We start from the raw sequence: 24,580 nt of genomic DNA, 5'->3' as shown, positions 1-24,580 counted from the left end.
GATTGGTTGTTTTTGCTTGGGCGTGGTGGTTTCTGGTACATGAAATTAGATGCAGGAGATGGCGCTAAATAAAGATGGCTGTTTTTTCCCCCCTTCGCACAACATATTTATCGTATACTACTGTCAAGACGTGATAACAATGAGAAAAGTGTGAGGGGGGGGGTGGTTGTGATTTGTTTTTGTTTTTTATTGCAAACTCCCCTTTAAGTACAGAGTCTGTACTCCCACTTTTATCTAAGTAAAGGAGTTTAATCAATACTTAATATATGTGAGTGCTTTTGCCACTTGTGTACATTTGTAAAAGTACACAGGGGTACAGGCACATTGGAGTTTTTGTTACTTACAACCCCATAATACGATTATTATTCATTATCTGCGCAGTCAAGCAGTTCTTCTGACACGATGACAGTTAATGCAGGACGACGCGGCCTCCATTTTGTATTTGTTGTTTACAGTTTTGTGTCAAAGCTTGTATATATTGAATGTGTTCACGTGCCAGCAAACAGCTTGGATTGATTGATAGATATATTGATCGATTGGTGTATTTGAGCATATAACCAGAAAAGATAGATGAAAGATTAAAAGAACGTCGCTACGAATACTCCACGACTGCACAAAGTTTAAAATGTAGTAGGAGGAAGTAACACTAACTTATCGAGTCCTATCCCTATCATGTGCATCAACTTCTAAACTTCAATCAAAACCTGCCACCATTGACAAAACGCTAAAAGTAAAAAAATGTCGAAAATAAGTGCAGTATTACATATTGTAGCTATCCAGCGTTTCAGTGTAAAGTAGCGCGACGAGGCCTGGCTGAGTGCACAGCCCAATTTTAAGTTCAAGTTGAAGTTATGACCTAATTGTTGTCTCGCCAGGCCCTCGATTAGAAAGAGGGAGCGCAAAGCATTCTGGGGGAATGGCAGGTGTCCCAATGTTGCAAGCAGCCAGCTTGTTATTTTGCACAACTCGTACACGTACACACACGAGTGTGCATGAGTGTATATATCAGTGATGGGACTTGACCCCGGCGAGTTGCGCCAGTGTTTGCGCGTCTTGCTGGGCGTGGGAAAAAGACGGGACCCCTTTTCACAGCTGCCTCGGCTGAGGACTAGACTGCCGGGGGGCCCCCCACGGACCCCTATACCCTTGTCCGACTAGACCCTCCAAACCCCTTTTCTCCCACCCTCCCCTTCAATCCTATTCACGCTGCGGCCTAGTGGCTTTCAAAAGCGAGTCCCCCCAACTCCCCCCACAACCACCCGTCCCACACGCACCCAGCCCCCGTCCCCCACCCCGGCCCTTCATAAATACATCTTATTATTCAAGCCCTCGTTTGCATAGAGATTTCAAAGACATCGCCACTTTGCTCGCGAGGCCTTTTCAGGCCCGACGAGTGCAAATTTCAGTTTAGTAATCTCCTTGTGTTAATATTTGTTTAGAACACAGTGTGTCGACTTTAAGGAGAATTTCTGGCATTTCTTGCTTTGCTGCCAAGAAAGTTGAGCAATCACTTTGCTGGCGTGTATTGCATCTGCCACCGGCCATTGTACAGTACCTCATCCACTCATACGTACACCCCCACCCACCCCCGACGCTCTGCAATGCATTACTGCAGAGATTTATCTGCCATCAGCCTGTATAATACGGAGGTTATAATTTACATCCACTTTAGAAAAAGGAGGGAAAAAAAGCAGCGCAGGCCCCCAGTCCCTTGCATATGCTAATAGCAAGCTTGGGAAAATCGGGGCAACTCAAAGAACTCCATACTAAATTTGAATAACTGAGCTTTCTATTGAGCGCCAAGGTTGTGGAACCATGAAGATTTGACCTTGGCGATAATATGTACTTTGTGTTTAATTCTTAATGCTGGGGGTGAAGAGAGGAGCATTTTGGGTGGGGTTGATGGGGTGGGGTGGGGGCGTGGGCTAGAATGTTGTCTTCTAGTTCAACTAAAGTACAACCAGCGTGAAAGACGGCAAATAATTCACACAAATTTGCAGAACGTGGAAGCGTCGGCTAAATGCGTCGCGGCGGTTGCACCGGCCTTTTTTTTTTGCATGCACTGCCGACAACAAGAAGGAGACCTTAAGGGGAGGTTGTCGTGGCGAGGCATTAAGGACGAACAGGACAGAGCCACCCAAACGCTCTTTCCACATGAGCGGGTCCAAAAAAAAAAAAAAAAAAAAAAAACGGCGGCTTGAGCCCGACTCCCCGTGCTCGCCTAACGGGATAAAGGAACCGCGGCAAAGATTACACGGCCACCTCCCAGCCACCTACCACACTCTCTACCTGACAAATAGGATCATCGTCTTTCAAGGGATAAAATGCTGACTGCGTGAGAATGAAAGAGGCGGGATGAGTGCAAAAGAATGGTCGCACTTAAAAGCGGGAAACAAATGTTTGCTCCAGACGTTCTTTACGCACTGGACGTGATTCAGGTTTGACACCACAATCATTGGATTTTGTGTTTAACAATGCTATACCGCAGCAATACCATTAATATTCATACCAATCCCCCAAAAGGACACCACAATTGTGTGTGTGTGTGTGTGTGTGTGTGGTGGTGGGGGGTAGAGAGTGAAAAATAAAATAAATGAATAATAAAACTGAATAGTCCCGGGTTGAATCTCGGACCCGCCTGTGTGGAGTTTGCATGTTCTCCCCGTGCCTGCGTGGGTCTTCTCCGGCCAAACCGGTTTCCTCCGATGTCCCAAAAACGTGCAACATTAATTGGACACTGTAGATTGCCCCAAGGTGTGATTGTGAGTGCGACTGTTTGTCTTGATGCTCCCTGCGATTGGCTGGCAACCAGTTCAGGGTGTAACCCGCCTCCTGCCCCTTGACAGCTGAGATGGGCTCAAGCACTCCCCGTGACCCTCGTGAGGTTAAGCAGCGAAGAAAATGGATGGATGGATGGATGGATGGATGGATGGATGGATGGATGGATGGATGGATGGATGGATGGATGGATGGATGGATGATGGATGGATGGATGGATGGATGGATGGATATAACTGAATATAAAGACTGCCCTGCGATTGGCTGGCAACCAGTTCAGGGTGTACCCTGCCTCCTGACCGATGATAGCTGAGATCGGCTCCAGCACTCCCGCAAATTTTGTGAAGATAAGTGCCCAAGTAAATGGATGGATGGGTGAATATAAAGACTTGTCTTATACTCTATTGCTACGACTCAATCATCATAATTTGGACGTGTACCTTTAAGGGGTGTGGCCTAGTGAGGGACACCAAGAGGTGGAATCAGTACCTTAACCTTCTGATGGCTTTCCTGTGATCGCTTGCTAATTGCCAGATCGTTCATCACGAGTTAAGCTAACGGCACTGATGCTCACCCATTTGTTGCTGGTCGCAGTTGGTCGAGCAACTGAAGCTAGCTAGTACTTCAAATTAAAAAAAAAAAAAAAAGACTCCAGTGTTAAACTTGTAAGTTGGGGTATTCGTAAATGAACGCCCGACGGTGACGTTGACAAATACGGAAAAACGGCCCCATTATCGTCGGCTCGAAAATGACAACCCAGGAAGAAGCCGGGAGCCTCTTCACGTTTGACCTTCAGGCGCAAACTCAAAATGACGGCTGAGGCGCACGTGTACCTGCAGGCTGACAGACGAGATCCTCCTGCTCTCTGTCAGCATTCTGGCTTCAGAAGACAACTTTAGGGATTGGAACGATGGCATTCTCCTTAAAAAGAAGAAAGCAAAAAGACAATCTTACTCCAAAGGGGAAGCTAAAAAAAAAAAAAAAAAACAGGTGCTAAAAACATGGGACAAAATATGCTCATTTCCCCACGTAAGGTATATTGTCTATTGCATGTATAATATATCATACTTGATGCACACACAAAACAGCACTCTTTGGGGCATCTGGGCAGTTTCATCAGTTGCTTAGCTACAACAATCGAAAATAGTACGAGACCCGCTGCCATGTTCCATGTAAAACAATCACACGCACACGCACAGCCAGTCACACTTGGGCCGAGCTCTTGTCTAACAGTGCACATCAAATATTGTCAGTCATGGTCTAAATAGAGCATGCCGGGACGTCAGGGATATTCAGTCATCTCCGAGCCTTGCTGATTCCGCTCCAAGAATAGATCAAACGCGACGCATCCCATTGTGTTCTTTACTGGCAAAAATAATCCACTCGATTGAATATGCTTGGAAAAAAATATATAACACGATAAAAAAAAGAAATTCGGCTCGGGTGAAGGGGACGGAACGGATGATGTAATATGTCGCTACGTTCCACCCAGGGGTAGCAAACAAAGCCAAACTTTTTGCGCTGCATTCACGATCGCGGTTGATCACAGAGTACTTTGTGACAGGCAGTGGACATCAAAAAGATTCTGCACCTACTGAGCAAACATTGAGATATGCGAGAATTTACTGTGAGCCACGGGGTGCATCGACAAAGGTCAGCTATGTAGAAGACGTCTCAAGCTGCGCCTTCACTTGCAACTTGTTCTCGAGACCACAAAATGAAATGACATTTTACCAAGGAAATTAATGAAAACACTATTGAATTGTTTCAGGCCTGCATTTTGCTATTTCTTTTGCATATACACCAGGTGGCAATAGAAGAGTTGCACCAATAAGTGACTCAGTAAGCTGCAGTATTATTAGTAGTTTTTCACAAATGCTAATTGTTATTATATGATGAGTATTGTTACATAGCCTCTCTATGTGTCTTGCTGCACCATTTGTGTTCAAAACCCCTGATCCTCTAAGGCAGTGGTCTCAAACTCAATTCACCTCGGGGCCGCTGTGGGCACATTCTAGCTGAGGCGGTGCACATGCACGCAATTTAAATGAGAAAAATTTAAAAAGTCTTTTATATTCTTGAACACAAAATAAGATAAGCAAAGAAGCTGGTGTCAACAAGTTGTGTCCAAAACTACAAATAAAACTCTGCACGGCAACACCACTGTAACGTTCACCAATGAAAAATGTTTCTCTGCGTGCATCAAGCCTGGTCGCTGTCACGCCCCCGAGAGCCACAACCCCACCGTGATTGGCAGGTTCGTCAGCCCCGCGCGCAACACTGTAAAAGTGTCATTCATATAAAACTTCAGGGCCGCACTGTCATTTCGCTTTCATAGCGTGGTGGGGGCCACAAAAAAAATAACTTGGAGGCTGCAAATGGCCCGTGGGCCGCCAGTTTGAGATCCCAGCTCTAAGGGTTACAACTACAGCAACATCAATGCTAATTTCGTTCGCCCATCTATGGCGTTGTGCATTGTGTTAGCCTCAAGCTGGCAGACTTTTTTGTATATTGTGCAAGTGAATTAAATACACATGTAATTCTCTTCCATGTTTAAATTTCATCAGGATATGGAAGTGAATAGGTGCGAGCATGAGGGTGAATGCCTGGTTGTCGACTGACCAGTCCAGGGCGTAGGCCGCCGCGGCAGCTCCTGGCTGAGGAATTAGCAGTATGGATGGAATTGAGGTCTTGTGACATTAAGAAAAAATGTGCGCAAACTTCACATGAATGAAAATGACAAGATATTTTGACTTCATAATTTATTGGACTAAATTCTGTAGGTTAGATTATTTTTTTAATTACGTCATATTTGCTATTCTGTGATCATTGTATTGCATGGCCATTTTCTACTCCCTCGATTCTTTTAAATGAGTCCCAAATGGCTCAAAAAACAACCTGGCATAAACAAACACATCTGAAAAATGGCGTCTGCTGCCAACGACGTCACGTGTCCTCCAAACTGCCCAATCACGTGGAGCCTTTTAACTCTTTCCATGTCTCACCTCCCCTGATATTTTTGCACTTTAAACACCCACCGCAAGTTCCAAGTCTCTCACATGCGCGCAAACGCCTCCTTTTGTGTCTAAAATGCAAAAATGATGAATGCATCGGCGGCTTCTTAAAGGCACGTGCGCACGTGCCACCTCGCGGGATGCAGCTCGGATTTGCACAGACGGGACCGAACCGTCACGAACAAAATCACTTCGTGTCCATTCCCGGAATCCTAACATCATCATCATTGTCATCATCATCATCATCATCATCGTCATCGTCCTTGGCATTTTCCTACTCGCTGTCGATTTGAGCATCCACCTCAGCATCCTGCGTCGGTGGTGGCCTTGACATAAGTCTTCCAGTCCGGATCACCCTCTGGCGGGGCCGTCGGGCTGGTCGCGAAGAGTTCGGCGTCAGTTGGTACTTTCGGTTCTCTAGCTTTATGAAATTAAAACTCATACAGCTAGATAACCAAAGACACAAACTAAGCCTGTCGTCTCTCTTAAAGGGCCACCGCACCTATACCAAAGCGCGGATCGTGCGCGCGCGCGCGTGCACAGTCAAGGTGGATGAACGTGCAGTTCTGCGTGAGTGGGCCAAGCATTATTGGACAAAATGTCCAAAATGTCAACGGAGAATCTTGCTTCCCTGCAGCGGTCCAACGATAATAAAACACTTCTCGAATCTTATTCCGCAACAATATGAATAAGATTCGAGATCCAAAGTGTTTTTTTTTTTTAAATTGTCAGATCAACACTACATGGAAACTCTGTTCGGGAAAAAGATTCAAAAGTGCTCTTCGCTGCAATTCAACTGAACCAAATGCAGAAAGCATCATACTTACTTCGACACCAGGCTGACTACGTACTCCTGCTCCTCTATACTGCCCCCCTCCCAAAAAAAAAAAAGAAGAAGAAAAAAATCAAATCTCAAATCGGCTTTTCACACAAGTCACCCCTCTCCTCACCCTCGACACCCCCCCTCCCCCCCAAAAAAAAGGTTCAAATTTTGCACCGCAAAAAAAGTGTGCAGGGGCAACTCCGAGTGGTCTGCAGCCTCTCGCAGTGCGACTGACAACTGCGAGAAGTGCACATGGTGAGCGCACACACGCGGGTTAGCTCCGCCTCGCAAAGAGAGGACCGGGGGAGGGTTTGTGGGGGGGGGGGGGGGCAGAGAGAGAAAGAGAGAGAGAGAGAGAGAGAGAATATATTTATATGAAAATGAACTAAAGTGTCTAATTCACACCCGATTTACGGACTAAAGAGTCTCTATGGTCCTATATGGTTTTCAGTGATGAATTTCAAACATGGTGGTGGTGGTGGGGGGGGGGTGAATTATACCATTTGTAGTAGAATTTGTAGTATTTTGTCCACTCGATGTCATCAAAAGGAATTAGACTTTGCACTACGTTTTATTGTCATTGATTTCAATTCATAGCTGGTCCCCTCTCACATATTAAAAAAAAAAAAAAATCCGGAAAATCGTCCAGAATTTTTGTCAGCCAAACTCCGTTCAAATGGCACCCGTGAATTTCTGCCATTGAAAAAAAAGATGGTGGCAACAATATGTTTTTCTTCTGCTCAATTGTGACGACCCAATTCAAAATCAGTTGACCCACATTCCTCTCCACTCCTTAGACTGACCCATTTTGCCATTTTAAGCCTACTTCCCGTTTTCTATAACACAATTAAACTCATAAGTTTACGCACCCTGGCAAGAGTTGTGAAACGTCGGCAATTTTGTAGGGGAAAATATGACGGACGATTTCTTCGTTAATATGTTGTGTTATGCTCTTTTGAAATGCCTAAAAGTTTTATTTTAATTCATTCAAGATAAAATAGATATCACAAATTTTAAATAATGGTACAAATCATCCAAATTCTACTATGTATGATCACAATTGCAGTTAAATTGTATTTGGACCACCACAGACACTTTTTCAACATTCGGGCCATGAGATAACTCTAATAATAATAATAATAATAAAATACATCTGGCTTCGTTAAGTAGCAGCACGCAGGTTCGAGCACATTTTGAGGTTCTAGTGAAGGGATTGAAACCAAGAAAATGCTGCTGCGCGTGCGTATTTATGTACTGTATCTGGATTTATCGGGTGTGATGCAGTATTAAGATTTGAATGAAATACGGGCTGGACACACACACTCTCTCTCTCTCTCTCTCACACACACACACACACACACACACACAGGCACGCTTGCAATATCTGCTGAAGTTTGAATCACGTGCTTGTGCGCATGTGTGCAGATAAACCAATTTAGAAAAAAAAACAGCAGAGGGGAAAGCTATACCTCCACCTCTTCCAGTAGGTTCCCAAAAGAACATGGCATCAGATAGCAGCTACATATCTGATTATTGCACGTGGGCAATCCGTTCTAAGACTCGGGTGGGTGTCAGGGCCCCGCGCAGCAGCGGCGGTCTTGAATCTTCCGGATTCCACTCTGCATCATTTATAAGGAGAAGATGCAATCGGCTGGGCAACGTACAGGCAGGGGGGTGGGGGGTGGGGGTCTTCTGCTGCATGCAAGCACGGCGTCAGACGTGTAATTGAATTTACACTTGCTCAAAAATGCAATTCAGATGAGGGCTCGCCGCGCGCTCGCGTGTATTTGTGCCCTGGGATGCGCGTGCACAATGGGGATAATCGGATAATTACGCACAACTAAACACAAATAATCCAGAAAAAAAGATGGGTGCATTTACACCCCAACGTGAATGAGTGCTCGGATGGATTTTCCCACAAACCTGTGACGAGGGGGGGGAAAAAATGCCCCACTCCGCCCAAATGAAAGGGTGGGGTGGGGGCCCAAAGAAAAAAAAAAGAGAAAGAAAGAAGTCAAAATCAAGTTCAACAACGTGCTGGAGAGACATTTACATGACAATTCGGTCTGGTGCCCCCCAACTCACCCCCAGCCCGCACAACAGAGTCTGGCGTCAGCCCCGCGCCACTTTCCCAGGCTCCCAACAATGCCCCCCACGCACCCCACCCCAAACCCTGCAGCTCGGCGCTGCCTGCCTGCCTGCCTGCCTGCCTGCGGCTCCTCCGCCGCCTCATTCAACGAGTTTCACAGTTTGCGCCTTAACGTTCGCCACGTCCGTGGCCGCTGGATCAACGTGCACGTGCGTCTGCGCCCTCACTTGGGCTTCATTGGACCACTATAGCCTTGTTTTTGGAATAATAATTCAGAATTGCATTAATTATGGTACATGTTTTTTTGCGGGTCGCTCCTTATTATTTGGCACACTGAAGTACTGTATTGGATTTTAAAAAGGATTTAAATTAGGCTGCTGCAATCGGGCGACACACACACACACACGGTGTCATCACTTTTTGTGAATGGAAGAAAATGAAAAAAATTCACGGAGGGCGTTTTACTATAATATTACTTTAAATTTTCTTTTCAATAAGGTACAAAAAATCACCGTAAACATTGTGTGTGATTGTGTGTGTGTGTGTGGGGGGGGGGGTCTTAACCTGTTGTGTTTTGTATGCATGTTACGTTCAAGGCTGCAGGAATTATGGAAGGAGGAAGAGGAGGCTTGGGGCCTGTGAAAAGAGCCAAAACGGGCCCCATTTTGGAGCGCGCATGCATGTGCTGAGCACGTAAATCACAGAAAAAAGGAAAACGTGCATTTGGGTGTGACGTCAGAGATAATATGCCGTCATACGACTGCGATGTCGGATGATAAATACAATAAATGTTGAGTCAATTAATGAGAACTCGAGATATGACATTTGAGTCATACAATAATAAACATTTATTCAGTATTTCATTACATTTTTAACTGTTTTTTTTGGTGGTGTGTGTGTGTGTGTGTGTTTTGTCTTAGTTTTGAATGCTTCATGATATCTATTTACATTGTCGTCGTCTCCCCAACTAATACCCTGAACAGGAGTGATAATAGGTTGCATACAATAATTTGAAACCTATCTATAATAACAAAAATAGCTGTGTTTTGTGTTAGTAATGTTTTAGTTTTGTGTATTTGTTACGTTTCAATTTTCTGTTAGGATGATTAAAACTCGCTGGTCTTTGGGGCAACTCTCCCACCCGATTTGGACACTTTCAGTGGTATATTAAAATCATTTTGGGAAACAAACAATGTATTTTCATAGGATGGCGCACATTTGTTTACAAAAGCACGCGTTCATAAACGCGTCGCAGATGCAAAAGACGCCGCGAAACAGCGCCACCCTTCGGCGAGAAGAAAACACGGACGCGCGACCGTTTCCACCAGCATTTGGTGGACTTCACGATTTGCATGTTGTTCCAAAGCTTGGGGTGGGGGGGGGGGGTGGAGACAGACAAACACACACAGACAAAGATACAAAACGTTCGTATACTTTTTTTTTTAATCGTAAACCAGACGTTATGTGGGGAGTTTGTATGGATGTTTTAGAATTAATTGGGATTAAAAAAAATACGTTTGAAATTAGGCCATGTGTAAGAAAAATAACTGAACGTGTATAGTGAAGTGTTGTATTATTAAAGCACAATATTATTACATTTCCTTGGTTATCATTATTATGATTGTTCTATTACGTTTTATTAAAAGTTACTTGGCACAATAATTGCAACAAATGTCACCAGAGTAACGTTATGTATTCATTTGATGGAAATATGATGGTCATGTGAAGTGAATGTAGCACATATCTCCTGTCATATTATTTATAGTTTTAAAAAGTGTAACACGATTTCGTGCTGTTTCAGCAGCGAACTGTTGGGTGATTTAAAAACGAATTCTTTTAAACGTCACCGTTACATTTTTTTTATTATGCATGAAAAATAAACATGCATTGCAGTTGGAAACGTGTGTGGTGATTGATGAATTAAAACATTTATATTTACAGCACGTGTTCAAGCTATGAGTTTGGTTGCTGTTTGTGTATAATGAGAGCATGTTTTACTACTACCGAGAGAATTCTTAATTTATTTTATTGTTTTTTTCTTCTTCTTTGAGACACTTTCTCGTGGTGCGGCCAAACTTTTGATCACCCCCATTAGCTTTTTTTTCATTTTTTATTATTATTATTTTTTAGCACGATTCGGTTTCCTTTTCAAACTCCACTTTCTCGCGTCGCCTGCAATTGTAAGATTTGCATTTCGTGTATGCTTTTGATTTCAATGTCTGATTTGCTCTCTGCGAGCAGAACGAGCTGGACAGCATTAGTGACGTAAGCACAACGTCAGAAAGTTTGTCGCAATGAACTGTGGAGAAATGATGTGAATTATCAATATGATAATGATGGTGATGTTCATTATTATTTTGACTGAGGTGTCAGATATGTTATTTTGTACATAGCGGTTGCATTAAACAACGCGTTATTTTATTTTTTTGTTAGATTCATCCTGTTAACTTTGAAGTCGTTATTTCATGCTATCAAGCAAATTCATTTTGTTAAATAGATTTTGAACATACTTAAATATCCAATTCATGATTTAAAAAATGTATTAAAGCAGATTACGATAGTGTAGTTATTTTCCAACTTTCCATGCCAACATATATTACCAACAAATATTATTCTGTTCTTGAGCAGATACTAAGGAAAGTTGAGGTATTGTTTATGCATTTAAAAAGGAAAAAACTTTGTCCATAAATTCACAAGTTACGAGACACGCACACCAAAATGAACAAACTAATTGTCCAGTATAAAAAACAAAAATAAGCAAACCAACCGGTTTATACCTTTAAAAAAAATGCATCAACAACCCTTTAAAAGAGAATAATAAAATGCATATAAAACAGATTATCTTCCATTTGGTTTTAATATTATTATAATAATTACGATTAAACACTTATTGCGCTATATTTATCATGTATGTACAGCCAAATGGGGAGTGGAGCCATTGCGCACTTTTTAAACACACACACAAACACGCACACAATTAAATCAATAAAATAAACAAAACGCGGGCACAGTTCGATGAAGAAAAATAAAACTACATAATCATTTCGAAGTAAAGAAGTACACTTTTAAAGTAAGATAAACACATTTAAGGGAATTGAATCTTAATGTACAACCAATACTCCAAATACAAGACACGCGCAACAAGCAACTATAAACTCTAAACCGGAATACGGAAAATAAAGAGAACGTCGGCGTGCAGTTCTTACCACGTGCGGTCTTTGTGTGTGTGTGTGTGTGTGTGTGTGTGTGTGTGTGTGTGTGTGTGTGTGTGTGTGTGAGAGTCCAGCAGGGAAGAGTGCGCGTGTGAACCAGGCGCAGTCCGCGTGCCGCCCGGGTCCCCCACGCCCCCCCCCACCCCCCTGTAAATGGAGGGGAGTCGGGAGGGGGCCGACGGGGGTCGACAGGGGCCCGCGTTCCCACGGGCCACATTCCGCCGCTCGCTCAAGTTCAACCTCAAAGACGCAGACTGCGTACGGTGGGCAAGACCCGCGCGGAAGACCACAATGGACACCTTAGATTAAGATTTAATTAGATAGAAGAAATCAAAATAAACAAGGTCGCACAAGTGTAAACTGGGGGGTGTGGCTAGGCGCGGAATGAAGCGATCTCATTCCAAATATGCGACAGGATTGGCTCGTTTGGAGTTCTTGAACCCAAATCCAGTTCAGAGTTTCCTGACTGTCTTGGAGTCACATCTAAAAGTGAAAATGTACAAAATAATTTCCAAAGCTTGAATTATAGAATGGAACAGAGTGAGAAGAAAGTATATTGTTAAAATGTTGTCCTGTTCTCACTTTTAGTTGGGTTGTGTCTTTCTTGTTGCTCCATTCTGTCCATGTCGCGGGTTGCGTGTTTGCTTCTTTGCGTGATTCAAATTCCTGCCAAGTTTATTTTTATTTAAGTCCTACTTTGTCACGTCGACTGTTTTTGGTTTGTTACTTGAAGTTGTTTTCAAACCGGAAATGAATCCACAGAGTTTAACGAGACAATGAGAAACACCTGGACAGGATGCGGAGTGGCTGGAGGGAGCTGATTGGTCAACACGAGGGTTGGAGGGCAAACACAGACAGGTGGGCACAAGTCACAAAATGGCTACAAAAAGACCTGGAAGACGCGATAAACAAAAACAAACCCAACCTCACCAAATGTGAGCACGGGGAAAATATATTGCACACTAGTGACGTTTACAAGAAATGGATGTCCTTTCAAGATGGATGAAAGGAAAAGATCGACAGCACCATTGGGAGAGTTGCACGGGTTTCTGGCAAGTACTGCCTATTTAGTACTGACTTTGGCTTTTACTGCATTTTTGCGTTTAACCTTTTTTTTTTTTTAAAGCCTAAAGTGTACATGTTAGTATGGTACTCGTGTTTATAGTCACTTCATATTCAATGACGTACATCCACATGCAGGCCAATATACGGTCATAGCGGACGTTTAGCTAAGACCTGTTAGCGCGAGCACTTGCAGTATTTTGCAAGTGTACATGAAACTATTCAGAAACTCAAAAGAAAATGTAATAATTTTCTTGACTGATAGTACAAAAAAGAATGAGTAATCCAAAAAATACAACTTCTATAAGGAGTTTGATTAAACCACACTGATGCCAATTCATGCAACATCACCAAATGCTCATCACTACATGTTGGAGTTTTTACTGATTCGTCTCTTCCACAAATGTATAAAAATGTACAACTTTTTAGTTTGACCCCTTCCACACACCCAAAATGTAGCGAGATGAACATTCTCTTAACTAAAGGAGACTTTTTAAACCATGTACTGTAAAATGGTTAAACTCTTATGATCTATTATTGTCTTCGGTTTTTGAGAGCACTGAACCCATAAAACACTTTGAGACTCTTGTGATTCAGGACAATAGAAACAAATTTGTTGTGCTTATAGGGGGAGGGGGGGGAGGAAAGTCATTTTATCACTCACTAACAGAGTTTTCAGTGAACATTTTAATGTGATTTGATTTCATCTTTGAAATTTTGCTAATTCTCATAATTATTGAATGTTTCTCTCTCTCATTGTGCCCCATTTGACTTCTTTGCCATGGAATTGGACACTCAAACACTAGAAAGTACTTTTCCCCTCCAACATGTTGCATAGTATTAAAGTAATCCAAATCTTGAATGTTCTGTATTTAATTTTCCGCGGTGCTCCAGTGCATTTACATGATTCCTCACATCTACTATCAGCTCAATTAGTCAACACTGCGCTGCAGCCAAGCTACCCCTCGGTTCATTTTTTTTTTTTTTAACAAGGCTGTAATGTACTTTCACTAGCTTCCCTTTACAGACCTCCTCAACGGCTCCTAAAAGCTTTAACGTCGCCGTAAAACGCGCCACTTATGAGCTTAAAGTCGCGCACAAAGCGACTAGCGTGCCGGGAAACGCCTCATTAAGACGTGACAACAAAGAGGGCCGGCCAGGCCAAAGGTGAGATGACCCCCGTGACCCCCCCCACCCCCGCGATGAGCCGGAGTGTGCCGCCGATCGCCGTTTCTGTTGATGGACTGACGGGCAGTGCATTTGCTGACCCGCGGGGGTGATCTTCTGGACGGCGGACGGATGTGTCTCGAACCGATCAGCATTGATTGCGTGACCTTTGGCGACACTTGGACACGATTGCTTTGTTTGGGGAGGGTCAGCGACGACATCGGTGCGTTAACAAGCTTTTCTCGATCAATGAGTCTTGTTGCCGTCGGAAATTATCCAGTTTTACTCAACTAGCCTGATTACTATATGAACTATGTCTCTTTGTCCATCTAGCCATTGACAGACAGAATGAAACTCTCGTCTTCGCCATGATTGTTGAAGAAAAGTATACACTGTACTTTTTTTTTTTTTTTTCTACATTTTATTTTCCAATATCAGCAGTAAGAGTGAAAAATAAAGTACAGATTGTCTGTACAATGTCACACACCGGGTAGCGGCTTGACGTGTACCTTTTTAAGTCAATTTCACAGATATCTGTCAAAATGGATGTCGCGACATTAACGGAAGGGGAGTTGAAGTCGATATAGCGTTGACATTGATTGAACGATTGAGATGTTGCCGACTCGTAAGGTGGAAAAACGGGGAAAGTATCGGCATGGAGGGATCGGAACAAAACGTCAGCATATTTGGGGATGTCAACTCCTCCCCATCCAGGACTTGAAGAGAATATATAAAATACAATTTCTTCTCAGGATGAGTACTATGTAGGTTAACCAAAGAGGGGAAACTATTTTCTGTCTTTAAGTTTTCAAGTCATTGTAATGTATATTATTGAAAGTAAAAATTCGGTACAAGTATTTCATTACTGTACCTGAGTGTTTTTCACATAGTTGTACTTTGATTTCAGGGGTGCATTTGGGTTTAACTTCTTCTATGGCCACACACAACTTGTGCAAAACATGTTTCAAAATTTAAGATGTTTGTCATTTGCACAGTAAAAAGTAACACAGAGCCATGAGCAATACTTACTTTGCTGGTGATCCTCCACTTTTGCAAAGAAAATAAAAAATAAGAATTGCAAATGTGTTCATCGATTTAAGTTATACCCGGTTGCAGAGGTATTGCGCAGTCTTGAATTGAAAATGTATGGCACATTAATTGCGAAATACAGCAAGGGTGACCCCAGTCTGTTAAGCAACTGAAATTTGTAAATTGAGCAAGGCTGCGAAAGAATTCTACCAACAATTAGTGTCCGCGGTTCCAAAGTACATCTTGAGTGTTGTTGAAAGGAAAGATGATGTAATAGTGGTAGACATGCATGTCTCAGTTTTTATGAAACATGTAGCACGCATCACATTTGAAATCTGTAAATACGAGATTTAATTTAAGCATTGAATATTGTTTCTTTTTACACAATTGTTTTTACATTTTACACAGATATACATTAAGATGGTCATAGACTCGTGAAGCAGCAGTAAGATTTGTCATTCTTCACAGAAGATAAAGAATGTGGGCATGTAACTAACTTATCTACCTCCCCCCCCCACCCACACACACATTTGTGTTCAATCATCGCGGAAAGCGTGACATTGCTATTCGTTGGCCCGTCTATGGCATTTTGCATTGTTGGGATTGGCTCAATGGATTTGTTAGGCAAAGGTACACTATATGGACGTTTTTAATATAATTGCAATTGTTTTGGCTTTTAGTTTCAGACAAACCTTGACTGGGGGTGGAAAAATATGAGTTGAAGGTCCTTTTTGTACTTCTGTACTTAAAAAAAAAAAAAAACTACTTACCTTTACATATCCTTACTAATCTGTACTTTTACCAGACAGAATCTTTTACATATTTGGTGCACTTCAGTAAAGAATCGGATGACTTTTGCTCCCTCCACCCCACCCTTCCGTCAGCAAATGCCTGGGCAGATTCTGGTGGCCAGTGGTACCCCCTCCCCCCCTCCATCCCTAACCCAGCATGCACACGCACCCCTCATTTTTTTATCCATCCTTATGGGCTCGTGACAAGTCTGGGAGAGGATGGGCCTCGCATACGGGCCAGACCGACACCTCCATGTAGTGCTGTTAATTACGGGCATCTGCCCAAACGTCCCAGTCTAGGGGCCTTTGGGGCCCGCTGGGGTCCTTGGCTGTTGTCATAGGGACGGCGGAGAACCGTTGGTGGTTTGCAGGGCCAGACAGGGACCCCCGTTATTCTCCTGAGGGGTGGCCAGACATGACCCCCCACGACTCTCCCCTTTTTGATTCGGGTGGGAAAGAGCGAGCAGGCAGCCAGGATGAAAGGCGTCATTTTAGGGCCACGTTTTATCGCCAGTGAAGAGGAATGACGATGTTGTGTTTTGAATCCCAAACAGAATTGTTGGACTTTAGGAAAAGACATTTTAATTCATTTTTTTTTTCAATTCTTTTAAAACTCAATTTAATGACTTTCACTTTATTCAACTTTCGCAAAGTAGATTCACATCAGATGGATGATTACTTATCTGACTCATTATCCCTCAATCCATGTTATGTATCCATCAAAACAATTCTCACCCAGATAGTATATTGCATTTATTTGCTTTTTTAATATTCATTGTAGTTGAAATTGATCAGATACACTGTTCAGCAGTGGTTTATTCCCCCCTTCACACACCGTCGCTCTATGCATGTGTTAATCGCTGTCTGTCTGTGTTCTCTAATGCATTGTTGGTTTCCCACATTCCCTGTTTGCAGCATCTTTTGTCAGTGGGAGTAGAAGAGCAAAGATTGATCAATGGATGGCAGTGTGAATGGCCAAAGGGAGGGAGTTATCATATCGCACAGGGGAGAGTCAACTGATGACCCCTGCTGGACAAATAGGCGAGAACATCCTGCATGGAAATTCTAACAAATTCCTCCAATGTTCTCTTAATTCTATAGTTTCTCTTGGCTGCACTGCTTTCAAGTACATGTGTAGTCGTTTTTTTTTTTTTTTTTTTTTTGGCCAATCAGATTTCAGAGAGGGGTTGTGTTTCCGGGTCAATGTAATCCAGTGCTCTCGGAATCAGTCGTGCTGGCCAATGGAAATGGGCGCTTGGGTAAGTTGGTCAAAATGTGGTCGGATCTGCCAACGAGCCAACTGAGGGTCCAACCAATTAGAGAAGACTGGAAGTGTCTCTTACAGCTGCTCTGGACTATTTAAAATAATAATAAATTTAGAACTCTCTTCTCATAAAGCATTGGCTGATGTGTACTGTGGCTCACTTCAAAAAGCTCTCAGGAGACCTATTTACAATTGTTGACTTGGACAAAGCTGGAAAATTTTGCAATATTTCAGTCTGTAGTTCAGACAAATTGTCTTTTAAATGTTGGCAGTTCAGGACATTTTCTACTCTTGGGAGGAGTGACAGTTCTGTAAAGATGACTGTGAGAACACAGCACGAGAATGTTCAGAGGTTAAAAAGGGAGAACCTTAGAATGTCAGCTGAAAACTTCCAGAAATCACTGGCACATGTCTGACAAAACTAGAACATTAAAAAACATTTGAACAAGAATGGAGTTGACGGGAGAACAATGAGGAAGTTGTTGCTGTCTTAAACACACTTTAATCTTTTTCTACTACACAGTAGTTCAATTTATATGTAGTATTATATTAATTCACCCAAAGTGAAATGTTTCAATATTCAAACTATTTTGATGACGACTGATTACAGTTAGAAGTAGAGAATACTACATAACGATCCAAAAATCATTTTTATCACAGGAAAATGTATTCTTAATGTTTACATTTGTTAAACTACTGTTAAAAAAAAAAAGCAACTTTGCTCTGATATTCTAATTCCTGAAGATTCACCAGTTGGCCACAAAGTTGCAGTAAACGCACGTAAGAAACGCTGACGTCAATTTGTACCACTAGATAGCGCTGTAACATAATCAAAGCTACCCACGCAGCATTTTACATTATAATTTTCCTCCGGCCAGCCAGCAGTAGTTTTGCTTGAGATAAAGTTCAATCAATATCTCAAACATATAAACTCTCCCTTAAAATAATTTACCTCAATGTTTGTTTTATTCCGGTATGTTGTATTTTTGCCATTTTGGAGTTCTTACTTCATGGATAATAAAATTGAGTCTGTTTTTAACTTTGTGGGGAAACGGTTAAAAACACAACGAATTCAGCAAATAACTTGATCCAGTCACCGTGGTCCAAACTCTGCCCATTTCCATGACTGAGAATCTTCAGACATTAAAAAAAACAATTTTTAGCAAGCACATTGTAAGGTTTTGAGCAAAAGATATGCAAATAGTAAACTGTTTGCCATTAAAATGGTAACAAAACTGATTTTCATTCTGATGAATTAAGAAAACAAAAAAATGGTCTTCTTCACTTTCTGTTAAAGTCCAGTTTGAGAACATGATTTTAAAAAACGTCATCTTAATCCAGGTTCTTTTGTTTATGAGAGCAACTCGACACAGGGGCAGATCTATTCCGGTGGGTCACCCCAAAAGGATCACCTCATTGGAAAGCTGTGATGCAGCAGTTTTTTTTTTTTTTTTAAATGACTACAATTTATGAACAAAAGAAAAGGTCACACTTGAGTTTTACCTCAACTTTTTGTGTTATCAATAAATACTGCACAGGGTCAACATTCTTCTACTATGAGGCTAAGGAGCATTTTGCCAGTGGGCAAAAAGATTTTACAGACATTGGTGCCACCGAAAGGAAAAGTAGTGAAATATGCACATTCTGTTCGTGAGAGTACAATTAAAATGTTAGTCATGTTGTTTTAATGTTCCTGCAAACCAAATGTGTGGTAGTTGTAATAAACAAACAGATGGCAATTTGCATAAAAGGTGACAAAAGTGGGCGTGTGTGAACGAGAGCGTCACCGAAAGATCAGGTAGACTAATTTGTTGATATCGGGTAGGATGAGCTGATTATTCATGCATCAATTTTCTCACGCGGGTGAGCTGGAGGCTGTCCAAGCTGACTTAGTGCACGAGGGGGGGGGGGGGGGGGCTGCAAGCTAGAATGATGGCCAGTCAATTGCAAGGCTCATATAGATAAGCAAGAATTCTCACCTATGGGCATTTAAAGTATTCCCTTAAGCTGACATTCATATTTTTAGAATGTGGGAGGAGGCTGGAGTATGTGGTGGGGGGGACCATGCAAAGTCCAGAATGAAATGCAAAAACTGAAATTCCTGTGAATGAGGCAGACTGTTCCCTGGTTCTAATCTATTTAAGTGCATAACTTCAAATCTTCTGTCTTCTATAATAAGAGACTGAATTCAGAAAATGACAGTCATAAATGAACAATTGATGACAGATTGAAAATTTTAGCGTTGTCCCCTGTTTAAGAATCTGAATCCGAACGTGCCGCTTTTGATTGAAAATGATACCGCTCCAATTACAGTTACAATTGGCCTGTAGTTGTGGTGATTCGCACTAACGTTTATTGTCAGGAGACAGCGTGAGGCAATGCGAGTGAAATGCGCTCGGGCCAACTCGCTCGCAGTTGGAAGCCAACAGCTCGCCTAATTAAGTCTTCTCTCCGTTATGTTCTGCGACGATGCGTTTAAGAATGAGGACAAGCAATGTGATGCAATAAAGCCAAACATGGAATAAAGTTTCACTGTGAAAACATTGCAAAATGCAGCATGAGAAAGTAGCTTACTTTTGTTTTAATAAAATAACTAGATGGATAAAAACAGTGGTATCCCGTTAAGTCTTTATCCCTAATATTACAATTCTGTATGGACTCACTGTAACTTCTTATATGGCGGTGTGAACAATCCTTCAAGATGTATCCCACTTGCAGTTGACCTTTACTGTCACTGTAAACATAAGAGAGCATTGTGTATTTAAATTGACTAAAAGAGATTGCCTTAAGAATGCCCTTGCTAGCTTAATGCTAACGTATACTGGAAAACACTGTTGACAAGCTACCACTTAGCATCGATCATTGTGGTAAAACCATTTATGAACACACAATTGATCAGAAACAACGGAGACCCCCCACTTTGATCGATAATGTAACTATATTCACCGTCAACTGTTCTTTATATTGCCAAAAATGACCAATATTGTATTACCGCTGCTTACTGAGTCGCATGAGTTCTGAAACCGTGAAACTGTTTGAGTCTGCATGACTGCCCCCAGTGGTCAAGACGGGTACAACAGAAGGAGCGGTACATTGAGTTGAATTGAAGCATTACAGTGTATGCTGATGCAGAAATTTAGAATTCTATTCTATTGGTATTACGCTATCCTTTTCTAATGCACAATATTCTAATGGTATTTTCGTAATTGCTTTATTTGTTGGGTGTTGCTGTGGCATTAAGTGTTCCTTTTTTTTCAGTGTGGAAAGATGACTTGTGACCAGTGTAGAATGACTTAAACTACAATATTACTTACAGGATCCAATACTTTTGTTTCTCACTTGTCACGGCACACAACACATGAACGTGATGTTTTGGTTTCTAACGACGTGATTTCGACACCTCTTGGAACACGAGTATTCTCCACAGAGAAAGCGTCATATCGAAAGTGCCGTTACGGAAAACTGCATCGAGCCATTAAAAGGGCTGAGTCACGCGCAGCCACCAATGATTTGTTCTCCACTGGATTCTGCGGAGATGCTAATGAACATAATAAATCTGCGCCGCGTGTGTCCCCGCATCAGTTTCAAGCAAATAAAGCAAATAGCGGAGCGCTTTGACAGAGGAGGTTCCATGTTTTTAAATTTGTTTTGATTTTTTTTTTTTTTTTTTTTTTTTTTTGGGGGGGGGTGAAAGGGGAAAGACTAAGTTGGCTAAGCGGAACACACAAAGCACAGATGCTGAACGGGCGCTCATAAACCACATGCAAAATGCTCAGCCACACATGACCTGCATTTTAAGCGCAAATCAGTACATAATTGGGCATGTGAAAGTGCACGAGTAGCTGTTGTCTGTTATTTTGCAACGGCCAATCTGTCTTAGGGCCCCGCCTGCTTGGCCCATTTTCATCAGCGTGCAATTTTAGACCGTTTGTTAAGCCATTCAACTTTTCACCTTTTCTGATAAGCTTTAGTAGCAAACTTATTTTGGATGGTGTCACACAGACTACTGCAAAAAGATGGCGGTAGGCGCATGAGCCTCTATTAGACTTGGGCAACACGAGGGTGAGGACAAACTAGAAACCCAAATCCTGTACTTGAAACTCAAGATAATGCATCATTTTGTATTTGTTGACATTACATCATTGCAGTTTTAACTATCGAATGGATTCATTTTTTTTTTTTTTTTTTGTAGTCTCAAAAAAACCTACAATAGTATGAACCGTGATATTCTGTTCATTTGTGTGTCGTTTTGATGGCGTTGAACGACCGCACCAGAAATCTGCATTTAAAGCGAAGCACCAGTTTGAAAACATCCCGCCTGCATTTTCTGCAGTTTTGACAGTTTTTGAAATTTCTGGCTTCGCCAACAGCCCCATTGAGCAAAAGCGAAAAGGCTGCTAACAGGATCAATCTGTGCCTTTTGACAGGCCCGCCTGCCGGCGTCGAGTTTTCTATTTTCCGAACGGCACCTTCCTGAGCTGGAAAATGCGCAAATTAATCTGGCAAACTTTTGACTGTCCTGCCTGCTATCGCACTTAGTTTTGACTGGCTGGCGCTGTAAAGATTTTGAGGGGGTTGGGGGTGGGGGCTATCCTGGGAATTGAAGTCACTCAAGCTCTGTGGTTCTCAATTCCTGTGTCCCCAGACTTTGCCTTGAAGGCTACAAAAAGGAAGAATGTGACGTCAGCGACCACAGACTAACAATTCGGCAACTCTTAGCCTCTGGAATTTTGTGTTTTTGTTTGCAGCAATTTTTTTTAAAAAAGCTCTTAATGTGTCAAATGATATGATGATGAAATGATAAAAAGATGATTTTTTTTTTTTTTCGGCACTATGGTCAGTTGTCAACACAGTAGACAAGAGTACTGTCTTCATCATTGCAGTGAGACCAATACCAGGTTGATCAGTGTCAACCTACAATCATCAAAATACTGATGTAATGCTGTTCAACGACATTTACGCGATGACATTTAAAAATGGGCATCTGCCCAAAAAATAAATAAACACCCATGATCCATTTTGAGCGCTCACCGTAAATCACAACCACAGAAAAATGAGGCGATTTTAAATATGAAGGAAATATGGGAAGTGCGTAGCGTTCTTAAAGTGCCCTACACGTACAACTTGTTTACTTTAATTGTATGTGAAACAATTGTTGCCTTCGTACAGTTCGGTTGTATTTAACTTTTAAATTGGCTTAAAAAAAACGAAAAGAGCACAAGTTTAATACGCTTGACTGGTTATAATTTTTCTTACAATTTAACCTATGTACAACACATTTTAATTATTGCCTAAATTCAAGTGCAGTGTTCATGTTCATACCGTCCAAGGGTTGTTGTTTTTTTTAAACAGGCCTACCATGCTCTCTTGATGAGTAATCATAATGGTAGTACGTTTTTTAGTAAGTAGTAGTAGTAATTTTTTTTTTTTTTTTTTTTTTTTTTTTTAGCTCGTAGTTTCTGTAAAATGTTTGAGAGCCACTGGCTTAGACTATTAACTATGGTACAAGTAGAGGTACATAGATCAGTCACTCACATTTGGAAAAATGCACGGGTGTGGTCAGTCATGCCCGCAGAGTTGTGGGTGTGTGTTCTGTTTTTAATCATGAGTGTAACCCTTTAAGAGCGGAGGGGGGCGGTGTCAGGTAAACTATGAAGTAGAAGTAGGCTGAGCAGCACCTCGTTGATAAAGACTGTGTGCTTCCGTGTTTAAACAAAAAAAAAAAGACATCAGGCTGTGGTTTTCATGTGCGGTGAGTGTGTATGACAAGTGCGCAATTGCGTGGTGGTGCATCTTAGAGGGAACATTGGTTAAGACTATAGATAAATAAGCGACATCTTTCAATATCTATGTATTTCTACTCGTAACAAATTTTAAGTGCATGATTTTTCGTGCTCGACTGTACAGATTTGCGAGTGCGATGGCACCCCAGCATGTATGCGCCCGTCAAATCACAGTGACTGCTTAATACAATTAAATAATAATTTCCAACAGGGACCAGTGGGTTGATGCCAAGGTTATCCACATTGAAACTAATAGGATGTAAAAATCTTTCCTTGCAAATTAATCTTTAATAATGACCTTATTTATTTCTAATCGTTAGCTTCGGTGTTTTCGCTGCCCAAGGGCAACACTTGAGTACTTGTGCGTGTAAACTTGGGTTGTTTTTCGGTTCCGTAAATGCCCGTTAACATGCTGTTTGAGTTCCAATTTAGAGAGGAGTTAGTTTGTTGAACGTGTGATTTAAAAAAAAAAAAAAAAAACAAACAAACAAACAAAAAAAAAAACAGGATGGTAATAGATGGAATTTCCAAACCCATCCAATCCTTTTGGAGCAGAGGAAGTGAACCGGAGAACTGAACGCACCCTCGATTGTTGACAATTCAGCAGCTGTGGAATTTCTTGTTTGCAGTTTCTCAGTGCTGCCATTTTGGATGAGCCTAATGTTGGAAACAGTGCTGCAGCTCATTTTTGGCCATTTTCCCAAGTCTTGTTGCAGGTCAACTTTCACATATAGTTTTACCCTCTTTTTTTGCACATGTTTAAGCATTTTTTTAAAATTATTTCATAGTATACAGACAAGTTGCACATTGTCTCACAGGATGCTGAGCAGCACATTTAATGAAAGCAACTTCCCTGGTCATTTACTTATTCTGTATGCTAATTTTCCGTAACCTATTGATGGCATTTCACATTGTTTTACACTTTTCAGTCAGTTTTACAGTAAACGCTTTGACTCTTACGTGGAAAAACTGTGCGATTGAGTCTTCTTTTCAATTCCCAAAAGTGATGTTATATGATTGTCTCACATTTTTTTTTGGAAGCACCCGAGTGAGTTCTCAAGAATTCTTGTGTATTAATTAATTCAAATGTGCTAGAAGCCTGTGGGAGGGGCACAGCTACTGGACAAACGTTTTGTCTTTCTGGCAAATTTTCACCTATTGCAATAAAGACGTTGCATCTTGCCCACAGCCGGCCTGTGCGGTTATGATCAGTTCCCGCCACGTCTCCTTCACTTCCTCCATTACTGTCTCCCGGACAAAACTCCATTTTATGTGGTTTACCCACCAGCTCGTTTGATCTCCCCACGTTAACACCACCAGTAAAAACAAACCGTCCAGAATGAGACTTTCCGGCCAATAACAAGCGCGCGCCAGACACCCGAGAGCACCCGACGCCGAGATGGAGAATTTATTATGCTAGTAAAAACATCATTATGCTCTTTGTTCCCGCTGTGGGCGCTGTGTCTTTCCTGGCAGCGCCGTTAAAGATGATGGAGCAGTTTTTCGTGTCATAATCCCACTCCTCTCAAGTCCCTCGTTCGGATGGCTGCTCCCCCCAGTGGAAAATG

The 24,580-nt window shown here is 41.9% G+C and overlaps 1 protein-coding gene and 1 long non-coding RNA gene across 5 annotated transcripts in view; one reads left to right on the top strand and one right to left on the bottom strand.

Moving 5' to 3' along the window:
• Nucleotides 1-12,210: 12,210 nt before the first annotated feature.
• Nucleotides 12,211-12,656, bottom strand: LOC133511142 (uncharacterized). Its single transcript, XR_009797804.1, has 2 exons — nt 12,499-12,656; nt 12,211-12,399 (listed from the first exon to the last, which is right to left on the bottom strand). It is a non-coding gene; the product is annotated as an uncharacterized LOC133511142 (long non-coding RNA).
• Nucleotides 12,657-12,683: 27 nt separating this feature from the next.
• The window catches only part of LOC133511140 (neurocan core protein-like), a 61,426-nt gene continuing 49,529 nt past the window's right edge, over nt 12,684-24,580 (top strand). The window contains exon 1 of one of the 4 annotated variants that reach the window (XM_061839803.1): nt 12,684-12,774. Coding sequence is in view for 3 of the 4 variants with exons in the window: in XM_061839804.1 (XP_061695788.1) it covers nt 12,898-12,968 (71 nt within the window). In the remaining variant the exon portion in view is untranslated. Of the gene's footprint in view, nt 12,969-24,580 lie in introns of all 4 variants that reach the window. The other 3 variants (XM_061839804.1, XM_061839806.1, XM_061839802.1) reach the window with 3 other exon arrangements.

Source organism: Syngnathoides biaculeatus, chromosome 13, assembly GCF_019802595.1.
Source record: "Syngnathoides biaculeatus isolate LvHL_M chromosome 13, ASM1980259v1, whole genome shotgun sequence".
Classification (NCBI taxonomy): Eukaryota; Metazoa; Chordata; class Actinopteri; order Syngnathiformes; family Syngnathidae; genus Syngnathoides; species Syngnathoides biaculeatus.
Note: the sequence above shows the minus strand (reverse complement) of the source record. Positions and strands in the feature narration are given on the sequence as shown.